The following is a 25,299-nucleotide window of genomic DNA, read 5'->3' on the forward strand; positions in this document are numbered from 1 at the left end:
CATTTTGATGGTTGGGTTGCTACATTATAGTACTGGAAGTACAATTCTACCTTCAACCCCAACATCTTTTCATCATTTCCCTTAATATTTTAAATATTTTACTTTTCAAAATGTTTTCCTTGTTTGTATCAGTTCATATACATAGTTTTTCCTCTTTTTCTCTGAATTCTTTATATTTGTATTATTATAACTAAATAATGTTTTACTACATTTATGTACCCAAATGTATTCAACCATTTCCCAGTCAATGGTCACCAACTTTCCTTCCAGTTCTTTACTATTGATAAAAGATTTGCAATGAATATTTTAGCACATATGGGACCTTTCTGTTTTGATCCTTAAAGGATAAATGTCTAACAGTGGGATTGCCAAGATTTTAATCAGTCAGCTAATAAACATTTATTAAGTACCTACTAGATATTATGTACTATGCTAAGCTGTGGAGATACAAAGTAAGGCAAAAGACAATTCCTGGTATATATATATATATATATATATATATATATATATATATATATATATACTATACAAACAAGCTACATAAATTGGAAACAATAAAAGGAAGACACTAGAATTAAGAGAAATCAAGAAAAGCTTCTTGTAGAAAGTAGAATTTTATCTGTAGAAAGTATAAGACAAAAAATAAATGTGTATGAGAAAGGTTTTCTTGGGTATTGAACACCAAAGAATTTTATCTTTGATCCTTGAAGTGATAGGAAGTTTATTGAGTGGAATGGGGTTTGGAATGAGGAGTGGACTTTTGCTTTAGGATCACTTTAGAAGCCGAGGGGAAGATAGACTGGATAGGGAAAAAATTATGATAGCAATGTTTGTGAGAACTATCTCCATCCATTTTCCTTTTTTTTTTTTTCCTGAGGCAATTGGGGTTAAGTGACTTGCCTAGGGTCAAAGGAAAATGGATGTTAAACATTAAGTGTCTGAGGTCAAATTTGAACTCAGGTCTTCCTGACTTCACCTGTCCTCCTTTGATTTTTAGTGATTGGTCACAAATGTCTTATTAAAGGCATTCTCAATTATCTAATGGTTTACTTTACTGCCCCGAGGCAAAGAAATATCTATATTGGTAAGAATAACCAGTATTTTTGGAGTTGATAGAAGCAGAGTATTGTGGAGGAAAAGAAAAAGGATTTGGAGCTAGAAGATATGCACCCAGATCCATTACTTAAAATCTCTATTACTTTAATTCAGCCTCTTTGGGTTTCATTTTCTCCATCTATAAAATCATCCTATTGGACTAAGTTGCAAAAATGGATTTAGAGAAGTATCTTTTCAAAATAGGATGTCCTACCTAGAAAAAATAACAACAAAGTTCATATGGAAAAACAAAAGGTCAAGAATTTCAAGGGAATTAATGAAAAAAAAAATCAAATGAAGGTGGCTTAGCTGTACCAGATCTAAAATTATATTATAGAGCAGCAGTTACCAAAACTATTTGGTATTGGCTAAGGAATAGATTAGTTGATCAGTGGAATAGATTAGGTTCAAGGGATAAAACAGTCAACAAATATAGCAACCTAGTCTTTGACAAACCCAAAGATCCCAGCTTTTGGGATAAGAACTTACTGTTTGATAAAAATTGCTGGGAAAATTGGAAACTAATATGGCAGAAACTAGGCATTGATCCATACTTAACGCCGTACACCAAGATAAGGTCAAAATGGGTTCATGACCTAGGCATAAAGAATGAAATTATTAATAAATTAGAGGAACATAGGATAGTTTACCTCTCAGACCTGTGGAAGGGGAAGGTCTTTATGACCAAAGCAGAACTAGAGATCATTACTGATCACAAAATAGAAAATTTCGATTATACCAAACTGAAAAGTTTTTGTACAAACAAAACTAATGCAGACAAGATTAGAAGGGAAGCAATAAACTGGGAAAATATTTTTACAGTCAAAGGTTCTGATAAAGGCCTCATTTCCAAAATATATAGAGAATTAACTCTAATTTATAAAAAATCAAGCCATTCTCCAATTGAAAAATGGTCAAAGGATATGAACAGACAATTCTCAGATGAAGAAATTGAAACTATTTCTAGTCATATGAAAAGATGCTCCAAGTCATTATTAATCAGAGAAATGCAAATTAAGACAACTCTAAGATACCACTACACACCTGTCAGATTGGCTAAGATGACAGGAAAAAATAATGATGATTGTTGGAGGGGATGCGGGAAAACTGGGACATTGATGCATTGTTGGTGGAGTTGTGAACGAATCCAACCATTTTGGAGAGTAGTTTGGAACTATGCTCAAAAAGTTATCAAACTGTGCATACCCTTTGATCCAGCAGTGTTACTACTGGGATTATATCCCAAAGAGATTATAAAGAAGGGAAAGGGACCTGTATGTGCACGAATGTTTGTGGCAGCCCTTTTTGTAGTGGCTAAAAACTGGAAACTGAATGGATGTCCATCAGTTGGAGAATGGCTGAATAAATTGTGGTATATGAATATTATGGAATATTACTGTTCTGTAAGAAATGACCAACAGGATGATTTCAGAAAGGCCTGGAGAGACTTACACGAACTGATGCTGAGTGAAATGAGCAGGACCAGGAGATCATTATATACTTCAACAACAATACTATATGATGACCAGTTCTGATGGACCAGGCCATCCTCAGCAACGAGATCAACCAAATCATTTCCAATGGAGCAGTAATGAACTGAACCAGCTATGCCCCAGAAAAAGAACTCTGGGAGATGACTAAAAACCATTACATTGAATTCCCAATCCCTATATTTATGCACACCTGCATTTTTTATTTCCTTCACAAGCTAATTGTACAATATTTCAGAGTCTGATTCTTTTTGTACAGCAAAATAACGTTTTGGTCATGTATACTTATTGTGTATCTAATTTATATTTTAATATATTTAATATCTACTGGTCATCCTGCCATCTAGGGGAGGGGGTGGGGGGGTAAGAGGTAAAAAATTGGAACAAGAGGTTTGGCAATTGTTAATGCTGTAAAGTTACCCATGCATATATCCTGTAAATAAAAGGCTATTAAATAAAAAAAAAAAATAGGATGTCCTAGCATGGGACATGGCATGCCATGCCAGTAATTTTCCAGATTTCCTTGTTGAAGGACTCCTTGCAAGTAAAATAACATCACTCTAGCACCTACCTCTCAGTTACCCCTTTATTTTATGTCATTATTCTTTCTAACTTGTCAACATCTTATGACTGTATGGACTCTGTCATGACCCAAAGAGGGCCCCCACAGTCCAGAAAGCATTCTTTTTTATAAATGTTGCTTGTAACACTTCTCTGGAGAAGAGAAAGCATTAAGTTGTAATTTCAGTAAAGTCTTCAAGAGTGAGTGTGGTACAGTGGAGAGAGGGTTAGATTTGAAGACATAAGTTTGAATCCATATAAAAATGATAGTATTAAACTTTATGACTTCCAAGATCCTTCTTAGTTTTTCATCTTAAGGTATTACCACATTTGAAGCATCAATTAGATCAGGGATTCTTTACCTTTTTTTTTTTTTATTTCATGGACTAGTGAAGTTTATTTCATGCTTTTAAGTGCTTAAAATAAAATACATAGGGTAATCCTATGTATTTTGAATTGAAGGAATTCAAATACATTGTCATGTATTTTAAAGTTAACAGATCTCGAGTTAAGAACCTCCAAATGAGAAGATGGAGATCAGTTATTCTCTAGTTTCACTTACTATAAAACAAGAGGTTTAAATTAGAGCAAAAAAGGGAGGGAAAGATTGTATTTTAAAAAAAGAACTTGAGAACTTTTGTAGTTATTTAATACCAAAGCACAGAGTTAGAAAAGCTCACAATTTGAAGTGATCTTAGAGGATAGCTGGTCCAACCTAAATCTAAATAAGAACTCTTCTAAAATAGACTTGACAAGTTTTCTACATATCTTTTCTTTTAAATTCTTCATTGATACATTTTGATTTTTACACAATAATCATTGCCCAACATACCACCCCCACAATAGAAATTTCTTTATAACAAAAACACTGAAGCAAAACCACAGCTAACACATCTCATTGTATATAAAGTATCCTGCCCTGTAACCAATAAAGAGAGAAGTATGCTTCATTTTCTGCCAATTTGGACTAAGATTGATCATTGCCTTTTGGTTCCATTGTCTTTTAGTGTTACTTTAATTTATATTATTGTTATTGTTGTGTATATTGTTCTGCTGGTTCCATTTCCTTCCCTCTGCACCAGTTCATACAAGCCTTCCTACATTCCTTGAATTCCTTATATTTTCTCTTGTGGTACAATAAAACCATAAATTGTTTGATTATTTCCCAAGGTATAGATATCCACTTTGTTTCCAAGTTTTGTTGTTTACTGCTACAGAAACTGCTGTTATTAGTATTTAGATATATTTGGTACCTTTCTGTCTTTGATTTCCTTTGGGGAACAAGTCTAGTCATAAAATTTTTGTGTTAAAGTATTTGACAGTTTTATGACATTTCTGGTATAATTTCAATTGCTTTTCAGAACTATCTGTTTAATCTTTATAATTCCTTTCTTACTTTCTAAGTAGCCAAAGTAGATAACATCACCGTCATTTTAAAGATCAGAAAACTGAGGCTTAAAGAGGACTTTTAAAATTCCTTTTAAAAAATCTTGCCTTCTCAATGAAAGAGGAGGGGGAAAGGAAAGTGGTCATTCAGAATTGAAAAATAAAATAAAATTGGCTTTAAAAAAGTATTCATTATCTTTCTTTTTTACTGTTTCTACTCCCCAACTCATTGAATCATAGAAACCCTCAAAAAACGAAATCACAACAAACACAACAATATAGCAAAAAAAAAAAAAATTTCCAACGTTGGCCGTAATCAAGAGAACATATCACATTATGTTTTTTGATTATATTAAGTGGAGTTCTGAAGTCTTTTTAAAGTTGTTTCCTCCATAATATCATTGTGAAAATAGTTCTCCACAGTGATGTGAATTAGATCATACAAATATTTCCCAATACTACTTTAAGTAAATAAATACATGAAAAAGTTTATTTAAAATCACAGAATATTCTAGCTAGAATGTAGTTCCCAGATATTTTGGGGAATGATGATCTATCTCCCAAAAAGTTTTGCTAAAGGGGTCCTGACTAGTGAGAGTTCTTTTTTGTAGAAAAGAAAGACTAGACTCATTTTTTCATTATTGTATAAGCTCCCAATAAAAGAAGTAATTTTTAACTTAAAATAGTAGAGACTTATCTGGTGCCAAGGTCATATAATTTATATATAAGAGTCAAGATTTGAACCTGGGGTCTTCCTGACTCTGAGGCTGGCTCTCTATTTATTATCTCATTGTGCCTCTAGAGTGACTTGAAAATATGATTCAGTTTCTACAAATTCATTTAATATGCAACTTTTCAGATAAACATCTGTTGTACAAAGTGAGGTATTCATGTAGGACATAGGCTGAAGGCCCCCCTAAATTTTTCAGGGATATTTTTACAGAACAAAGGAACAATAAAATAGGATAAACTTTACATAAAAGTGTCATTTTTACTCACCTGGTTTCCAGTTTGATAGGGTCTAAAGAGATCTTTTAATGTATCCAAGTAGTTGAAGTGCAACAAGTGGAATAAATTTATCTGTCCAGACAATCTCTAGTTGGAAAGATGTTAAAACCATGAGAAAACAGATGACTATCCAATCTGCCTGTCTAGTTACTCGTTAAGGCCACATCCTCTATCTAATCTGAATTTGTAAAAGGCTAGAAGGCCAAAACCAAAAAGGACAATAGTAGTTCCATTCAGGATATCTATGTATGTGGATGACTCATTATATAATCTTTTTTTTTTTTTTTTGTATAGCTAGAATCTCTCTTTCACAAAAAACATGGTCTGAAATGTTATTTTTCTTTACTGCCCAAAGTTGACTTGCATTACATTCATTAAAATGTCAATAGATTCTAGGCATATTCTATTTATATTTATACTAAGATGAGAGAAGAGGTCAGAAACTGTATGGCTGGAAGAGATAGCTTTCTGGGAGGTGACACAGCACAAGAGATTGGAAGCCCCAGTGGTGCCTGGAGGAAAGGTGGCAATCTGAGGATTGATGATAAAAGACACTAATAAAAATTTGTCAAAGAAATTGGAGGGAGAAGCATGATTAATTCAGGGAAGGTACAATGGCTGCTCTTGAACATTTCTTATGGACTAGCATTCATGAAAGAAAAGTTTGTTCACAAAGATCCTATAGATATAGTCAAGGAAAGAAACTGAGGTGAGGTATGAGCAGCTTTGAGAGGAACCATTTGGCATGGGTTTAGAAAGAAAAAACTTGACTGCTTTTATAACTAAAAGATGCATAAAAAAGAACTTTACTAGCATAGAAAGGGGAGTTGGAAGCAATTTTGTGTTAAATTGCACCAATCTAAATTGCATAGCAAGACTATCTATCATTGCAATAACAACTTAAGAGAGACATTATGATGCTCCAGCAAGAATGCTGCAATTGAGAATCAGAGAATCTGGGTTCAAATTCCATCTTTGTCACATACTTCCTATGTGATCTTGGGAAAATCACTTAACTTTTTTTTGGCTTTAGTTTCTTCATTTATAGGATGGGAGGCTGGATTAAATGGCCTTTTGAGGCCTCTTCCAAATTTAAAACTATGATCATTGTATTTAGCACCTTAAGATTTTTCAAGTGCTTTCCTCATAACATCTCTCTGAGGTAGGTATTGTAAATACTAATTTATTTTTACAGATGAAAAAAAAAACAGAGGCCTGGAGAGGAAGAAAATTGCTCATAGTTATAAAGATAGTGATAACAGTAAGGGGTAGTATTAACAGGGGCATGACTAGAAAGTTTTAGTGTGTGAATTTAATGGGATGTTATTGTTGCTGTTCAGTAATTTTAGTCGTGCCTAGCTCTTCATGACCCCATTTGGAGTTTTCTTAGCAAAGATACTAGAGTGGTTTGCCACTTCCATTTCCAACTCATTTTATAGATGAGGAACTGAGGGTATTATTACTGTGCTACAAGAAATGACAGATGTCAGGACAAAACAGCCAATGACTATAGTAATCTAGTGTTTGACCAACCCAAAGATCCCAGATTTTGGAATAAGAACTCACTATTTAACAAAAACTGCTGGGAAAATTGGAAACTAGTATGGCAGAAACTAGACATTGACCCACACTTAAAACTGTATACCAAGATAAGGTAGAAATGGGTTTATGATCTAGACATAAAGAATGATATTATAAACAAATTAGAAGAACATAGGATAGTTTACCTCTCAGATCTGTAGAGGAGGAAGGCTTTTGTGACCAAAGAAGAACTAGAGATCATTATTGATCACAAAATAGAAAATTTTGATTATATCAACTTTAAAAAGCTTTTGTACAAACAAAACTAATGCAGACAAGATTAGAAGGGAAACAAACTGGGAAAACATTTTTACAAAGGTTCTGATAAAGGCCTCATTTCCAAAATATAGAAAATTCACTCTAATTTATAAGAAATCAAGACATTCTCCAATTGAAAAATGGTCAAAGGATATGAACAGACAATTTTCAGATGAAGAAATTATAGTTTGAAAAGGGTGCATTTAGTAGTTCTGCTTTTATGCATTTGCTTGTGAGATTTTTATGCTCTAATAAATGATTGATTTTCGTGAAGGTGCTATATATATAGCTGAAACAAAGGTGTACTCCTTTCTGTTCCCATTCAATTTTCTTCAGAAATCTATTATATTTAAGTTTTCTAAAAATCTATTAATTTGTTTAACCTCTTTCTTATTTATTTTGTGGTTGGATTTATATAGCTCTGCAAAGGGAAGGGAAAGCTGAAGTTCCTTCCTACAATTTTATTTATTTCCTCTTATAATTCATTTAAGTTTTCTTTTAAGAATTTAGATGCTACATTATTTGGTGAATGTATATTAATTATTGATATTACTTCATTGTTGATGGAACCCTTTAGCAAGACAGTTTCTCTTCTTATCCCTTTTAATTACATCTGATTTTAACTTTGCTTTGTCTGAGATCACTATTGCTACTCCTGCCTTTTTTTTTTTTTTTTTTTTTTTTTTTTTTGCTTCTGTTGAAACATAATGGATTTCATCCCAGCCCTTTATTTTAGCTATGTGTGCACCTCTGTGTATCTCTTCAAGAGTGTTTCTTTTAAATGATATATTGTTTTTCTAGTTTCTAATCCATTCTGCTGTCCACTTCTGTTTTAGGGGTGCGTACATCCTATTCATATTCACAGTTATGATTGCCAGCTGAGCATTTCTCTTCATCCTTTTCTTTTATTTCTCTCTTTTTATCCTTTCCTTCCCCAAAGTCTGTTTTGTTTCTGATCACTGCTTCCCTTAATCTGCTTTCTCTTTTACTCCCTCCACTCTTATTCTTTCCCCCTCTAGCTTCTCTATTGGATAAACTAGACTTCTATACACAGTCGAATGTATGTATATATGTATATGGATATACGTGTATAACTACACACATACATATTCCTCTTTGAACCAGTTCAGAGAAGAATGAGGTTCAAGCATTGCCTACTCCCTTATCATTTTCCTTTCTACTGGAAAAGCTTTTCCTTGTGTATAACTTTTTAAGTGAGATAATCATCTTATTCCTCCTCTCCCTTCTCCCTTTCCCTAGTGCATTGCTCTTTCTCACCCATCCATTTTTTTGGAGATCATCCCAACATGATAACAATCCCAATATTCATGTACCTTCTATCAATGTAGAGTCTTTCTAATTGTTCTAATAATGATAAAGTTCTTAGGAGTTCTGTGTATCATCTTCCATATAGGAATAAAAATAGTTGAGTTCCTTATGATTTCTCTTTCATGTTTACCTTTTTATACTTCTCTTGAATCTTGATTTTTGAGATTCTAATTTCTTATTCATTTCTGGTCTTTTTATCAGAAATGATTAAAATCCTCTATTTTATTAAATATCCAATCTTTCCCCCTCAAAAAAAAAAAGGATTGTATTTAGTTTTGCTGGATAGTTATTCTTAGTTGTAATTCTAGTCTCTGCTCCTGGTTGGGAGTTGGGGAGAGGCACTATCCCAAACATCAGGTTTTTTTGTATTGATTTTTCACAGATAGTTTGGGGAATTGGGAAGTTTTGGGTGCTTCCCAGGTGATGTGATCTAGGGAAAGATATGATCACTGCTCTACTGGGTCTGCACTTTAATCCTTAATCAGAAAGGACCCTAATTCCCTTGATAGCACAATTATTAATGTTTCTTAAGTCCTGTCTCAGGGCCTCTGCTCACTTGTGACTGCAAAGTGCTCATTTTTACCTTCGAACTGAGACCCAGAAGTGGGGATAGGCAATGAAGCTGCCTTACAACATCCTGTTCTACAAACAGCACTTAGTACAAGGACTCTCTGTAATCCCTTTCTGACCAGTTGTCTGATTCTCTTATTGTCTCTGGATTGAGAGCAACCAAAGCTGTTGCAGTTGTTACTGTCTCAAGGTCCACAGTTGGTGTTGCCATGTGGACTTTGGGCCGTTGTCCTTATGACCTTCTAAATTTTCTTTGGGCTGGAAAAATGTCTCACCTCGATTTTTTGTTGGCTTCACCACTCCAGAAAATTGATTTGAGGAGTTATTTTAAAGTTGTTTGGAGAAAAATGTTAGGAGAACTCTATTTCCTCTATTCTGCCACCTTAACACCAACCCTGAAATGACTACAGAGATTCCCAGATATAAAGAATTCAAATGAGTAAGGGAAATCTTCTATGAATGGAAGCAGAACCAAATATGTAGAATGACCGCAAAAAACCTTTGAACTAAATTTTGTATAATTGTGATGACCACAGTTGTCTCAGAGGAAAATGTCTAAAAATGCACCATCCTCCTTTCTTTATAGAGGCCCATGGGTGTAGAATATTGCACATACTGGCAGATTTAGTAGATTTGTGGGTTGATCTTGCTGAACTGATTTTTTTTTACTTTTTCTTCTTAAAAAAAATTTTTTTTTGTACAAAGGAAGACTCACTAGATGAAGGGAAAAGGAATATATGAGGAAATGAGGATGGTGAAAAAAATTAATAAATTTTAAACAAATGAAACTTATAGCCTCTGGCCTTATGTTATTCATGGCCTAGAACTTCCCTTATAAAAATCTGATTTTGGACTAAGATAGGCTTAGATTCATACTCAGGAAAATCCTGGCCCCTCAAAGAAGCTTTTTTTATCTGATTCTTTGCCTCATCCCTGATTTCTAGGAAATTCTCCACAACAGTGCTTAGGTTTGGTTCATATCTAGCACCTCTTTTATTAGGAATCAACAAAGTTCCTCCTAGAAAAAATACTCTGTATACAAAGTGGACTAAAAGCTGTTTATTTTTCCATCAGAAAAAAAGTACTTAAAATACAGAAGTCTCCTAAGTGCACATTAACAATTACTTAAAACATAATTCAATAACCTGTCCCTATCCTTATAATTTCCCCAAATGGTAGAGGCACTTCACTTCTACCTCTGAACTGTGTGATTTTTGCAACTCATAAATCCACATGGAAGGGCAAGCTAGAACTTGGCTTAGGCTTCCTTAGTTATTCCAGCTGCAGCGTCCTCCTGGTAATGGTGCATGTTATTCTTTGAGAAGTATACTTTCAGGACACAACTCCCACTGGGTAGTTAAGTTTCAGGAATCCTTTGACCTCTCAAACTCATGAGGTATCTGTCAAGGATGGAATGTCCATTACTTTAGATCATTATTCCATCATCTGTGCTTAGGAAAGGAAGCATAAAACAAGAGGTTTTGTCCTCTCAGCCCAGCTAGAAATCCAAAGGAGTATTGTCACTCCCAAAAGACATGCTCAAAAAGGAAAGGGAGAGAGCTCTCTCCTTTTTTTTTTTTTTAAATGTAAATGGGTGCCTTTTTCTAGGCTTAGCTGACAGTCACACTCAGCATAGTCCCCAGTTCTGTGGACCCAGAAGGGATTGCTTTGTCATTTTAAAGAACAAGTCTTTGTGGACCACAACATAGCATTTTCACTCTTTCTGTTGTTGTTTGCTTGCATTTTGTTTTCTTTCTCAGTTTTTTTTCCCTTCTTGATACGATTTTTCTTGTCCAGCAAGATAACTGTATATATATATATATATATATATATATATACATACATATATTGGATTTAACATATATAACATGTATAACATGTATTGGACTACCTGCCAACTAGGGGAGGAGGTAATTGAAGGAGGGGAAAATTTGGAACACAGTTTTTCGAGGGTCGGTGTTGAAATATTACCCATGCATGTTTTGTAAATAAAAAGCTTTAATAAAATAAATAAATAAAAATAAAAAAAGAACAACTCCTTAAAATACTGTATTGTTCAGTTGCGTCTGACTATGATCTCATTTGAGGTTTTTTTGGTAGAGATGTTGAAGTGTTTTGCCATTTTCTCCTCTAGCTCATTTTGCACATGAGGAAACTTAGGCAAACAGGGGTAACTCTTGCCCAGGGTCACATAGTTAGTAAGTATCCGAGGTCAGATTTGAACTCAGAAGATCTTCCCGACTCCAGGTCCAGTATTTTATCTACTGAGCCACCAAGCTGCACTGTGCCAAAGCTCATATCTAACCCCATGGAGTCAAAGTCTAAGTTCCACAGGATAGGTTCTAATATAAATGAGTGAAAAAATTGAGTAAAATGGAAAATTTGAATCCAAGTCTCCCAATTTAAAGTCTTTTTCTCTTTCTACCCTGATATATTGCTATTGAAATCATCTATTTGTATATACAGAGATCCAAAATCACTCAAGTAAAAAGACTCTTTGAGGAAGAAGCACTAAAAGAATCCCAAAGGCAGAGCCTTTAGAAAAATATCTTCTAATTGTCATTTCCTTGAGCCATGATAGTAGCTATGATCTTTTTTATTATTATTATTATTTTAATTTTTCTGTAGCTTTTTATTTACAAAACATATTACGTGGGTAATTTTTCAACAATGACCCTTGGAAAAACCTTCTGTTACAAATTTTTCCCTCCTTCCTCCCACCCCCTTCCCTAGATGGCAGGTACTCCAATATGCTATAGTGTCTTTTTAACCACTGGGTGGTAAAATGTCCCATTTTAGGTGATTAACCGTGGTCCCATTTTTTCATATACTTTCCCATAGAGCTTCCCCCAAATAACTTGTAAACAAGCCATACAACTAGTATCATTTAGGTATGGATTCACTTAGAATAAAGGACTAAACTAACTCTGTTTCCCCAAGTAATATATGTCACAGACTAATACATTATTGACATTCTCTGCTGCAGACAAGTCATCATGATTTTCTAGTCTCTGACAGGAAGCTTTTCATGGGAAGAGATACGAGGGAGAATCAGAATTGCCTAGCTGGCTAACAATCCTTTCTACCATATCCCCTAAAGGATGTATCTGGTTTCTGCAAAAAGATTCCCACTGAAAGGTGACCTAGAACATCCCAAGACAACCTGTTATTTTCTAGAGAGGTCTAATTATTAGAATGCTTCTACTCTGATGGCTATATTAATCTCTACTTAGTTTCTTCTTTCCTTCTTGCTAAATACTCCTGGTTTATCCATTGATCTGATACTCCCATTCCCTGACCATCTAGTTGCCCTCTTCTTAATGAGTACAACTTATCTCTGTAATTCCTAAAAACTGACACCCAGAACTTAACAGTGGTACTAGATTTGCTCTTACCTCATTGACGCTCCTGTGCTTTTTTAATGTAGTTGTGGATAACATTATCTTTTTGGCTTTCAGAGTATACTGTTGACTCATTCCAGGCTGTAGTCCACTAAAATCTCCAGTTCTTTAGTACAGGAGCAACTGTCTAGTCACAACTCCCCCATAGTTTTAAAGTAGATTATTTGAATCTAGGTGAAGGATTTTGCATTTATCTTTATCAAATTTTATTCTGTTACAATAGCATCCAATCTCTCTATCCAGTTGAGTTATTTTCAGATCTTGACTATGGATTCTTGAGTGCAGGGATTGGTGGGAGAATAGATTGCAGTGACAAGGAAAAAATCAATTTTTTTAAGTTCATAGCTTTTAAAAAAATAAGGACGTTTCATAATAGTAATTTGACAAACTAATAAAAATTTATTTCAGTCTAATGAATTAGATTACAGAATCTATTGTGGTTATGTTTGGGTCTTGGATTTTGCTTCCTGTAACCGTTTATTTTACTAATAAGGGGGAATGGAGGTATGGTTACAGATAAGGTAAATTAATAGCTAAAAGAAATATATATATATTTAAAAAATTGTGCTATAGCACATATGACAACGTGGCATAACAGATATGTCATATACATTTTTTCCCAATAGATTGACTTTATGTTTTTTTTCCCCCTTCAGGCTCACACCAAAATAACTTTAAATTACCTGAGCACGTATAAGTCAAATCAATTAGCATTTATTAGCATCTTCTACTGGGAATATTAAGAATAGACAAGAAACTCAGAAAATGGCAGAGGACAGGAACAACACTGAAATAACTATGTACAAAGATAAGTACAGGATAAATTGGAGTTAATCTCAGAGGAAGGCATTAGCATTAGGGAGAATTGGGAAAGACTTTTTGCCCAAAACTTGAAGGAAGACAAGCAAACTATGAGGTGAAGATGAGAAAAACAATTTCAGGCATGGGGAAACCCAATGAAAATGTCCTTGACTTGGTAGAAGAATAACAAGGAGGTCATTGTTCGTAGATTACAGAGTATATGGAAAGGAGTAAAGTATAAGGAGACCAAAACTGTAGAAAGCAACCAGATTATGAAAGGCTTTCATGAAAACTATACAAACTGATTAGACTAAGGAGAGGGATATGATATTATAAGAGTATTGTGGATAGCAGATGGAAGATAATTTAAAATATTAATAAAATTTGAACTAAATGGCTCTGGAGAATCTTCATACAGATAACTGAAATTTGACTATTTTCCCCATTTCTATTTTAGTGACAGTGGGCAACCTTTCTTTCTATATCTTGCCCTAACTCACATGCATGTTCCCTTGACTGTGACTCATCAGTCAGCAGATTTAAAAGGTCAAAGGGTGTACAGGGAAAGTTTGCAGGAGATGGACAACTTGGTCGGCAGGATAAAGAACAAAGTTGACAGCACAGTGAAAGCAAACACATTCCTCTGGTTCACAGGTAAGTACTAAAAAGCCATTAGCTAACTAAGATGTAATGTATAACCCAGATTAAAATCATTGCTGCCAAACTCCCAAAATAGAAGAAATACCTAAACAAGATTTATACTTCATTAAAGGAGAAATCACTTAAGACAGATTTCTTATAACTATAATTCAGTTCAATTCTGCGAATATTTATCAGGTCATTGCTATGTGTGGGAGGAATGAGCAGGAGCTGAATATTGTCCCTTTCAGACCAAAGCTGTAGGCTCATACTCAGATATGAAGGCTTTTGGCCATTTAGACAATAACTGAACTGAACTCTAGTGACTTCAGGGTCACTAGAGATGACTTATTGAACTCATTCCCTCTTTTGGATCCAGATCTAAAGGAGAATTAGAAAGTCACATAAAAGGATCCCAGGTAAAATATATTTAATCTGAGGAGAACATATCCATCGCTATATCTGAAACCAGGGCCAAAACTAGCATAATAGTGAATTCCTTAAAGAAAGGGACCACATTTAAAACTAAATATGCTATGATAGTAATATAGAGTGCTCAAGTAATCAGACTGTGCTCTCCTTTATGGGCTAGAGTTATCTAAAAATAGGCATAGTCTGTACCTTCTCTTCTCTTGTTAGTAATAGGACCTGGTGATGGATGATTGTTGTTGGGTTGGATTGGTGTCTGGGGAAAAGATTTTTCCCATACTTGTGTGAAGCTAATAGTTGCAAACAGGAATGAATCAAACAACTTTGGTTTCTTGTGGAATCATGGAATGAGTATTTAATGTAAGTCAGAAGATATGGAATTGAGCTCCTCTCTGCCATTTATTGGCTATATAATTATGTGAAAATCACTTGACCTTGGAACTTTAACTTTTTAATCTACAAAGTAGTGGTGATGAGGAAATGCTTATACTTCATAAGATTATGAGAATCATCTAAGGAAAAAATATAAATATACATACACACGTATATGTGTGTATATGTCTCAATCTAATTCAAGTAAAAATCAAAGTCTGTATTTTGTTATTTAAAGCACTGAGTGGTCTCTCTATATGCATACACACATATGTGTGTCTGTGAGTTTATTTGCATGCAATATATTTAGAAATATATCTGTGTATCTATTTGGCAGCTAGGTGGTATAGTAAATAGAGTATTAGGCTTAGAGCCAAGATCTGAATTCAAATCTGTTCTCAGATACTTACTAGGCATGTGACTCTGGGCAAATCACTCCTGTTTGCCTCAGTTTTCTCAGTTATAAAATAAGCTAGAGAAAGAAATGGCAAACCATTCCAGTATCTTTGTCAAGAAAACCTCAAATGGGTTCATGAAAAATCAGACACTAGTGAAGTGATTAATCCACAACAACAAAATAACTATATATTATATAGAGAATATATCTATATATATATATATATGTATTGACAGAACATATGCATGGGTAATTTTTCAACATTGTCCCTTGCACTCACTTCTGTTCCAACTTTTCCCTTTCCTCCCTCCACCCCCTCCCCTAGATGACAAGCAGCCTCATACATATTAAACAGGTTAAAGTATATCTTAAATACAATATATATGTACAGATCCATACAGTTCTCTTGCTGCACAAGAAAAATCAGATTGAGAAGGTAAAAATGACCTAGGAAGAAAAACAAAAATGCAAACAGTTCACACTCATTTCCCAGTGTTCCTTCTCTGGGTGTAGCTGATTCTGTCCATCATTGATCAATTGGAACTGAATTAGATCTTCTCTTTGTTGAAGAAATCCATTTCCATCAGAATATATCCTCATATAGTATTGTTGTTGAAGTGTATAATGATCTCCTGGTTCTGCTCATTTCATTTAGCATCAGTTCATGTAAGTCTCTCCAGGCTTCTCTGAAATCATCCTGTTGGTCATTTCTTACAGAACAATAATATTCCATAACATTCATATACCACAATTTACCCAACCATTCTCCAATTGATGGGCATCTATTCAATTTCCAGTTTCTAGCCACTACAAACAGGGCTGCCACAAACATTTTGGCGCATACAGGTCCCTTTCCCTTCTTTAGTATCTCCTTGGGTTATAAGCCCAGTAGTAGCACTGCTGGACCAAAGGGTATGCACAGTTTGATAACTTTCTGAGCATAGTTCCAAATTGTTCTCCAGAATGGTTGGATTCATTCACAACTCCACCAACAATGCATCAGTGTCCTCATTTTCCCCCAACATTCATCATCATTTTTTCCTGTCATCTTAGCCAATCTGACAGGTATGTAGTGGTGTCTAGAGTTGTCTTAATTTGCATTTCTCTGATCAATTGTGATTTGGAACATCCTTTCATGTGAGTAGAAATAGTTTCAACTTCATCATCTGAAAATTATCTGTTCATATTCTTTGACTATTTATCAATTGGAGAATGGCTTGATTTCTTATAAATTAGAGTCAATTCTCTATATATTTTGGGAATGAGACCTTTATCAGAACCTTATATATGTATATTTTATACATAGGGAAGGCATATACTATATTTACATACATATGCATGTATATATATACACACACATGTACTTCTGTGTGTATATATAACTTTGAAAAGTGTTAAGAACTATGTGAATGTTTAGTATTGTTATTGTTGACCCCATTAATACCATATGTTGGTAGGCAGGATATCTGTTGATAACTTATTAAGATTATCTAATGCTTTAAGTAACAAAAATATAAATTTTGACTTCCCTTTGAATTAGGATGACATGAATGATTATGACAGGTTGTCTTAACTTTTATATCCTGCATCTTCTGCTTTTAGGGGACAATGGCCCATGGTCTCAAAAGTGTGAGCTGTCAGGAAATGCGGGACCTTTCACTGGATTATGGCAAACTAATAGAGGTAGGGAATTGATCTTCTCTTCTATTTTGGCAGAAAGGGATTTATCTGGGATTTAGTATGGTAGCTTACATTGGGAAATTGAGTTTCCTGTTCCTGATGTACCAATTCATATTCTGCTCTCTAGAGTATCATTCTTGCCCTTGTAAAATGGTAGTGAGAAATATTAAACTTCTCAATTCACAAAGAAGAAGAAATCTCTGGTCCTTAATTGACTTTTCTAGCATGGTTTTTTATGGTTCTGTCATATGAAACAAGCCTTCCACTCCAGCCAAACTGGTCCGAAAGAGATCTTTCACCTTTTCTGTCTTTGCATTTGGTCTTTTGTAATTTTTTCTTCAGCACTGCTTCCTAATCCAGTTAATGTAAATCTTGCTCATCCTTAAAGGTCCAACTATAATCTCACCTATTTCATAATATCTTTCATGACCAAAAAGATCTATGGTAAACTCTTCATGTCTTCTTTTTCTGAATTCTACAGAATTTCTGACTTTCTTTCCCCCTATGATCTTGTGATCCTATAATTCATGTTATGAGAATCACAAAGTAGATAACCAAAAAGTTAATTGTAAATAATGAGACATTTAGAAGTATAGTAGACTTTTGATGATCTATGAGCAAACTTTAATACCCTGGACCTTTTATTCTTTCCACCCGGCATCTTGGGAAGGTATGTCCCTAGGCTACCTCTTAGAGAGTGATTCAGTCACAAGATTTAACCATAGTTGATGAAGTTTTAATGTGGCAATGAGGCATTAAAACTAACTGTAAATTTGTGACCATACCTTTCTGAAGTTCAAATAAATCCCTTGATTGGTTGAGCAAAAAACTATCCTTATTTCTGAGGGCCATAAAAAGATTGAGCTATTAGATCTGAAGGCAGTTCAAAGCTGGGAGCATTAAGTGAAGGGGAAAAAAAACAGGCTCTTGAGAGAAGGAATTTCTATTGATAGAAAGGATGCAGTTTTTCTAATCGCTTCACATTCTTCATTGACCATGCCACTTTGAAAAAGAGTAATTTGACCGGTAGGAGACAATCTAGCAGAGGGAATAGACATATCCTCTAGATAGACACAGAGAGACAATCATTTGAAGGAGGAAGCAATTTTGAAGAATGGAACACCTGACAATAGTGAAGGAAGACAACTATGTACAAAAGCAGATCTTAGAAGTCCAGCTGAACAATGGTCAGCAGAGACAATATAACCCAAGTGGAGCTAGCTGCCTGAGATCTTAATGAAGAGAGAAAGAATTAGCAGGTTCTTTATTTCCATATTACCTTGCCACATAGGTGTATCACAATGTGCCCCATTGCCATCATATTCTTAAGTATGAATCTATTCTTCTTATGTATGCTGTATGCAGTTTTGGTTAGAGGGGAAGTGTTTTGTCAATACTCTGTTATTCCAACAAATACCTTTGTTAAGAGCTAGTTGGGTGATTGTTTATAGGAAGCATACTCATGGGGGCTCATGAACTATGGCACTAAAAGTGCAAATTCACAAGATTTTCCCTAGAACCTGTGGTAGTAGTCATGTATGAGTGCTAGTTTGAGTATCACAAAGGGGATATTACACTAATTTTAAGGTTAAAATAGCTGTCTACATAAAAAATAGAATTATTTTGAACTTTATGGATGAGAGTAAAAATAAAATGCTATTTGGTGTTAAAACTCTGATCTAGGGAATTTGGGGAGGATTCTGAGAAGATGACTGAGTAGGTAAATAAATTTCAAGCTCTCCAGATTTCCCCCACAAATTTGCACTTCTGGGTGAACATAGACTGGTGAAAAATCAAAAAGACTTGGGGCTGAACAAAGGTCCTCCTGGAACAATTCAAGAAAATTCGAAGACCCCAGGCTGGGGATTAACCAGTGTGAAGTACAAATACCTTCAGACTAGCTCCAAAGAAACACTAAGTGGTAAACCCAAGGACTAGCTGTTTTGGCTGGAGCCTCAGCAAGAACTACAGAAACTTTCTTTTTCCAGATTGCTTGTGGAGTCCAGGGTCTGGACCCAGGAAAACTGAGAGAACCTCAGCTAATCAGGAATGCCAGGCCCAAAAGTGCTGCAGGCCCTGGGCAAGAAAGAACCAGCATACCTGTTAGTGCAGAGGCAATGGGGCAGGGACTCTGTTAGCTTCCATCATTTTCAGGAGGGAAGAACTTTTGGTTTGAGGTTTCTGGTCAGAGGAGAGAGCTGAAGTGAAGCTAGAGGGATCATCCCCTTCACCCCATGATTTGAAGTGCGTACACTAATCTCATTTAAAAAAAAAAAAAAAAAGAATCAACAAAGAAGAAAGAACTCAACTGTAGAAACCTATTATGGGAATAGGGAAAGTCAAATTTCATCTTCATGGAGTAAAAAAAATCTTCTTTTACTCCAAAAAATAACATGAAATGGTTTCCTGCCCAGAGAGAATTTATAGAAGAACTCAAAAGAGAATTTAAAAATCAAATGAGAGACGTTGAAGAAAAACTAAAAAAAAAAATCCAAGAAAAACAAGATTATTAAAAAAGTTAACCAATTAGAAAAGGAGATAGCATCCTTTCTTTTTTATTTTTAAAATTTTTTTTTATAATTATAACTTTTTTTGACAGTACATATGCATAGGTAATTTTTTACAACAATAAATTTATCCCTTGCATTCACTTCTGTTCCGATTTTTCCCTTTCCTCCCTTTGCCCCCTCCCCTATTTGGCAAGCAGTCTTATACATGTTAAATATGTTAAAGTATATCCTAGATACAATATATGTGTGCAGAAACGAACAGTTCTCTTGTTGCACAGGAAGAATTGGATTCAGATGGTAAAAATAACCTGGGAAGAAAAACAAAAATGAAAATAGTTTACACTCATTTCCCAGTGTTCCTTCTCTGGTTGTAGCTGATTCTGTCCATCATTGATCGATTGGAACCGAATTAGATCTTCTCTTTGTTGAAGATACCCACTTCCATCAGAATACATCATCATACAGTATTATTGTTGAAATGTATAATGATCTCCTGGTTCTGCTCATTTCACTCAGCATCAGTTCATGTAAGTCTCTCCAAGCCTCTCTGTAGTCATCCTGCTTGTCATTTCTTACAGAACAATAATATTCCATTACATTCATATACCACAATTTACTCAGCCATTCTACAATTGATGGGCATCCATTCATTTTCCAGTTTCTGGCCACTACAAAAAGGGCTGCCACAAAGATTTTGGCACATACAGGTCCCTTTCCCTTCTTTAGTATTTCTTTGGGCTATAAGACTAGTAGTAACATTGCTGAATCAAAGGGTATTCACAGTTTGAAAACTTTTGGGGCATAATTCCAGATTGCTCTCCAGAATGGTTGGATTCATTCACAACTCCACCAGCAATGCACATCCCCTCCAACATTTATCATTATTTTTTCCTGTAATCTTAGCCAATCTGACAGGTGTGTAGTGGTATTTCAAAGTTGTCTTAATTTGCATTTCTCTGATCAATAGTTATTTGAAACACTCTTTCATATGAGTGTAAATAGTTTCAATTTCATCATCTGAAAATTGTCTGTTCATATCCTTTGACCATTTATCAATTGGAGAATGGCTTGATTTCTTCTAGTTCATTTTTTCTATCAATCCCTAGTTCATTTTTGGTCACAAATTCCTTCCTCCTCCACAAGTCTGAGAGATAAACTATCCTGTGTTCCTCTAATTTATTTATAATCTCGTTCTTTATACCTAAATCATGGACCCATTTTGATCTTGGTGTTGTGTGGTTCCATGCCTAATTTCTACCATACTAATTTCCAGTTTTCTTAGCAGTACTTGTCAAATAATAAATTCTTATCCCAATGATTGGGATCTTTGGGTTTGTCAAACACTAGATTGCTACAGTTATTGACTGTTTTGTCTTATGAACCCAACCTATTCCACTGATCAACTGATCTATTTCTTAATACCAAATGGTTTTGGTGACTGCTGCTTTATAATATAGTTTTAGATCAGGTACAGCTAGGCTACATTCATTTGAATTTTTTTCATTAATTCCCTTGAAATTCTCGACCTTTTGTTCTTCCATATGAATTTTGTTGTTATTTTTTCTAGGTCATTAAAATAGTTTCTTGGGAGTCTGGTATAGGACTAAATAAATAGATTAGTTTAGGAAGTATTGTCATCTTTATTATATTCGCTTGGTCTATCCAAGAGCACTTAATATTTTTCTAGTTATTTAAATCTGACTTTATTTGTGTGGAAAGCATTTTGTAATTTTGCTCATATAATTCCTGACTTTCCCTTGGTAGATAGGTTTCCAAATATTTTATGCTATTGATGGTTATTTTGAATGGAATTTCTCTTTGTAGCTCTTGCTGGTGAATTTTGTTGGTGATGTATAAAAATGTTGAGGATTTATATGGATTTATTTTGTATCCTGCAACTTTGCTAAAGTTGTGAATTATTTCTAATAGCTTTTTAGTAGAATCTCTGGGGTTCTCTAAGTATACCATCATATCATCTGCAAAGAGTGATAGTTTCATTTCCTCATTACCTACTCTAATTCCTTTAATCTCATTCTCAACTCTTATTGCCGAGGCTAGCATTTCTAATACAATATTGAATAATAATGGTGACAGTGGGCAATCTTGTTTCACTCCTGATCTTACTGGGAATGGTTCCAGTTTATCCCCATTATATAAGATGTTTACTGATGGTTTTAAATAGATGCTCCTGACCATTTTAAGGAAAAGTCCATTTATTCCTAGCCTCTCAAGTGTTTTTATTAGGAATGGATGTTGGATTTTATCAAATTCTTTTTCTGCATCTATTGAAATGATCATATGGTTTTTGTTAATTTGGTTATTGATATAGTCAATTATGCTAATAGTTTTCCTAATACTGAACCAGCCCTGCATTCCTGGTATAAAACTTACTTGGTCATGATGTATTATCCTGGGGATGATTTTCTGTAATCTTTTTGCTAATATTTTATTTAAGATTTTAGTATCAATATTCATTAGGGAGATTGGTCTATAATTTTCTTTCTCTGTTTTCAACCTACCTGGTTTAGGTATCAGTATTATGTCTGTGTCATAAAAGGAATTTGGTAGGACTCCTTCAATCCCTATTTTTTCAAATAGTTTATATAGCATTGGAGTTAATTCTTCTCTAAATGTTTGGTAAAATTCACATGTAAATCCATCTGGCCCTGGGAATTTTTTCTTAGGGAGTTGATTAATAGCTTGTTCTATTTCTTTTTCTAAAATGGGACTGTTCAGTCTATTTACTTCTTCTTCTGTCAATCTGGGCAAGCTATATTTTTGAAGATATTCTTCCATATCATTTAAGTTGTCGAATTTATGGCTTAAAGTTGGGCAAAGTAACTCCTAATTATTGCTCTAGTTTCCTCTTCATTAGTGGCAAGTTCTTTCTTTTCATTTTTAAGACTAACAATTTGATTTTCCTCTTTCCTTTTTTAAATCAGATTTGCTAAGGGTTTGTCTATTTTGTTGATTTCTTCATAGAACCAACTCTTAGTTTTATTAATTAATTCAATAGTTTTTTTACTTTCAATTTTATTGATCTCTCTTTTTATTTTTAGAATTTCAATTTAGTGTTTGACTGGGGGTTTTTAATTTGTTCCTTTACTAGCATTTTTTGTTGCAAGCCCAATTCATTAACCTTCTCTTTCTCTATTTTATGCAAGTAGGCCTCTAGAGATATGAAATCTCCCCTTATTACTGCTTTGGCTGCATCCCACACATTTTGGTATGATGTCTCATTATTGTCATTTTCTTGGTTGAAGTTATTAATTATGTCTACGATTTGCTGTTTCACCCAATCATTCTTTAGTATGAGATTATTTAGTTTCCAATTATTTTTTGGTCTGTTTCCTCCTGGCTTTTTATTGAATGTAATTTTCATTGCATTGTGGTCTGAAAAGAATACATTTACTATTTCTGCTTTACTGCATTTGAGTTTGAGGTTTTTATGTCCTAATATATGGTCAATTTTTGTATAGGTTCCATGAACTGCTGAGAAGAAAGTATACTCCTTTCTGTCTCCATTCAGTACTTTTCTACTAGTCTATTTACCTCTTTGACTTCTTTCTTATTTATTTTGTGGTTTCATTTATCTAATTCTGAGAGTGCAAGGTTGAGATCTCCCACTATTATAGTTTTGCTGGCTATTTCTTCTTGCAGCTCTCTTAATTTCTCTTTTAAGAATTTAGATGCTACACCACTTAGTGCATATATGTTTAATATTGATATCACTTCATTATCACTTACCCAGCCAAAATGAGCATCTTTTTCCAGGGAAGAAGATGGGCATTCAACGAAAAAAACGAATTTCACCTATTTTTGATGAAAAAACCAGAACTTAACAAAAAGTTTGATCTATAAATCAAACCTTTAGCAAGATATAGTGCCCTTCATTATCTCTTTTAATTAGATCAGTTTTTGCTTTTGCAAAAAAGGTGGCTACCCCTGCTTTTTTGACTTCACCTGAAGCATAGTAGATTCTGCTCCAACCTTTTATCTTTACTCTGGTATTTCTCTGCTTCAGGTGTGTTTCCTGTAAATAGCATATTGTAGGATTTTGGCTTTTAATCCATTCTGCTAACCACTTCCTCTTTATGGGGAAGTTTACCCCATTCACATTTGTGGTTAAAATTACCAATTCTGTATTACTTGCCATTTTGTTAACCCCTGTTTATGCTTTTCTCCCTTCCTTCACCCTTACCCCCCTTCCCAATATTAAACTTGTTAGCACCACTTGCTTCTCACAACCTTCCCCTTTTATTATCCTTTCCCTTACCTTAGAATTCCTCCCCCTATCTTACTCTTTTCCCTCACAATTTCTATATTCCCTTCTGCTTAGCTTATTCCTTTCCTTTTCACTTTTCCCCTCCCAATTTTCAATGAGGTGGGAGAAGTTTCACCATAAATCGAATATGCCTAAAATTTTTCTCTTTAAGCCAGTTCTGATGGCAGTAAGATATACACTATGTTCATCCCCCTCCATTCTTTCTCTCAGATATAATCGGTTTCTTTTGCCTCTTTGTGAGATGTGGTACCCCCACTTTACCCTTTTACGGATACAATTTCCTTTCCATCTCTAATTTCTAGAATAAGGTATATATGTATTCTTTATATACCTTTATAGCAGAAATATAGTTCCCAAGATTTCTTTTTACCTTTTTAGGTTTCTCTTGAGTTCTATATTTGTAGATCAAACTTTTTGTTAAGTTCTGTTTTTTCATCAAAAATAAGTGAAATTTGCTTTTTTCATTGAATGTTCATCTTCTTCCCTGGAAAAAGATGCTCATTTTGGCTGGGTAAGTGATTTTTGGTTACATACCAAGTTCCTTAGCCTTTCGGAATATCATATTCCAGGTCCTTTGATCCTTTAATGTGGATGCTGCTAGGTCTTGAGTAATCCTTATTGTGGCTCCTCTATATTTGAATTGATTTGTTTCTAGCAGCTTGCAGTATTTTTTCCTTCATCTGATAGTTCTGGAATTTGGCCACTATATTTCTTGGTGTTTTGATTTTTGGGTTCCTTTTAGTAGGTGATTGATGAAGTCTTTCTATTTTACCCTCTGTTTCTATAACTTCTGGGCAGTTCTCTTTGATAATTTCCTGGAAAATAGTGTCCAGGCCCTTTTTTTCATCATATTTTTCAGGACATCCAATAATTCTCAGATTGTCTCTCCTAGATCTATTTTCCAGGTCTTTTGTTTTCCCAAGAAGGTATTTGACATTTTTTCCATTGTTTCATTTTTTTGTTTTTGCTTGACTGATTCTTGGTGTCTCCTCGAGTCATTCAATTCCATTTGTTCAATTCTGATTTTCAATGAAGTATTTTCTTCACTTACTTTTTAAATATCTTTTTCTAATTGTCCAGTTGAGTTTTTAAGTGAGTTGTTTTGTTGTATGGAATTTTTTCCATTTCGCCAATTTTATTTTTTAGAGAGCTATTTTCTTTTTCCAGTAAACTAACTCTATTTTTCAAGGATTTGATTTCTTTATCCACTCTATCTTTAAATGAGTGGAATGACTTTTCCAGACTTTCTCACCAAGCTTCCCTTTCCTTTTCCCATTTTTCTTCTAGCTCTCTTGTGAGAGCCTTTTTAATTTCTTCTATGAGAGGTTTTTGTGTTGAGGACCAGATCATATTGTCCTTTGGGTATTCATCTGGAGACAGTCTGTTTTTAGTCTCCTCAGCGTTTAAAGTCTGCTCTCTATCCATATAGAAGCTATCAATGGTTAGGATCTCTTTGAATTTTTTGCTTATTTTATCAGAGAAGAATCAAAGGAGAAAAACTAGCAAA

The 25,299-nt window shown here is 34.3% G+C and overlaps 1 protein-coding gene across 5 annotated transcripts in view; it reads left to right on the forward strand.

The window, feature by feature from the left end:
- ARSG (arylsulfatase G) overlaps positions 1-25,299 on the forward strand; it is a 194,940-nt gene that overhangs the window by 137,712 nt on the left and 31,929 nt on the right. For all 5 annotated transcript variants that reach the window (XM_031965688.1, XM_031965689.1, XM_031965687.1 and 2 more), the window contains 2 exons: positions 13,938-14,134; positions 16,920-17,000. In XM_031965688.1, the coding sequence (XP_031821548.1) occupies positions 13,938-14,134; positions 16,920-17,000 (278 nt within the window). The remainder of the gene's footprint in view (positions 1-13,937; positions 14,135-16,919; positions 17,001-25,299) is intronic.

Source organism: Sarcophilus harrisii, chromosome 4 (assembly GCF_902635505.1).
Source record: "Sarcophilus harrisii chromosome 4, mSarHar1.11, whole genome shotgun sequence".
Lineage (NCBI taxonomy): Eukaryota > Metazoa > Chordata > Mammalia > Dasyuromorphia > Dasyuridae > Sarcophilus > Sarcophilus harrisii.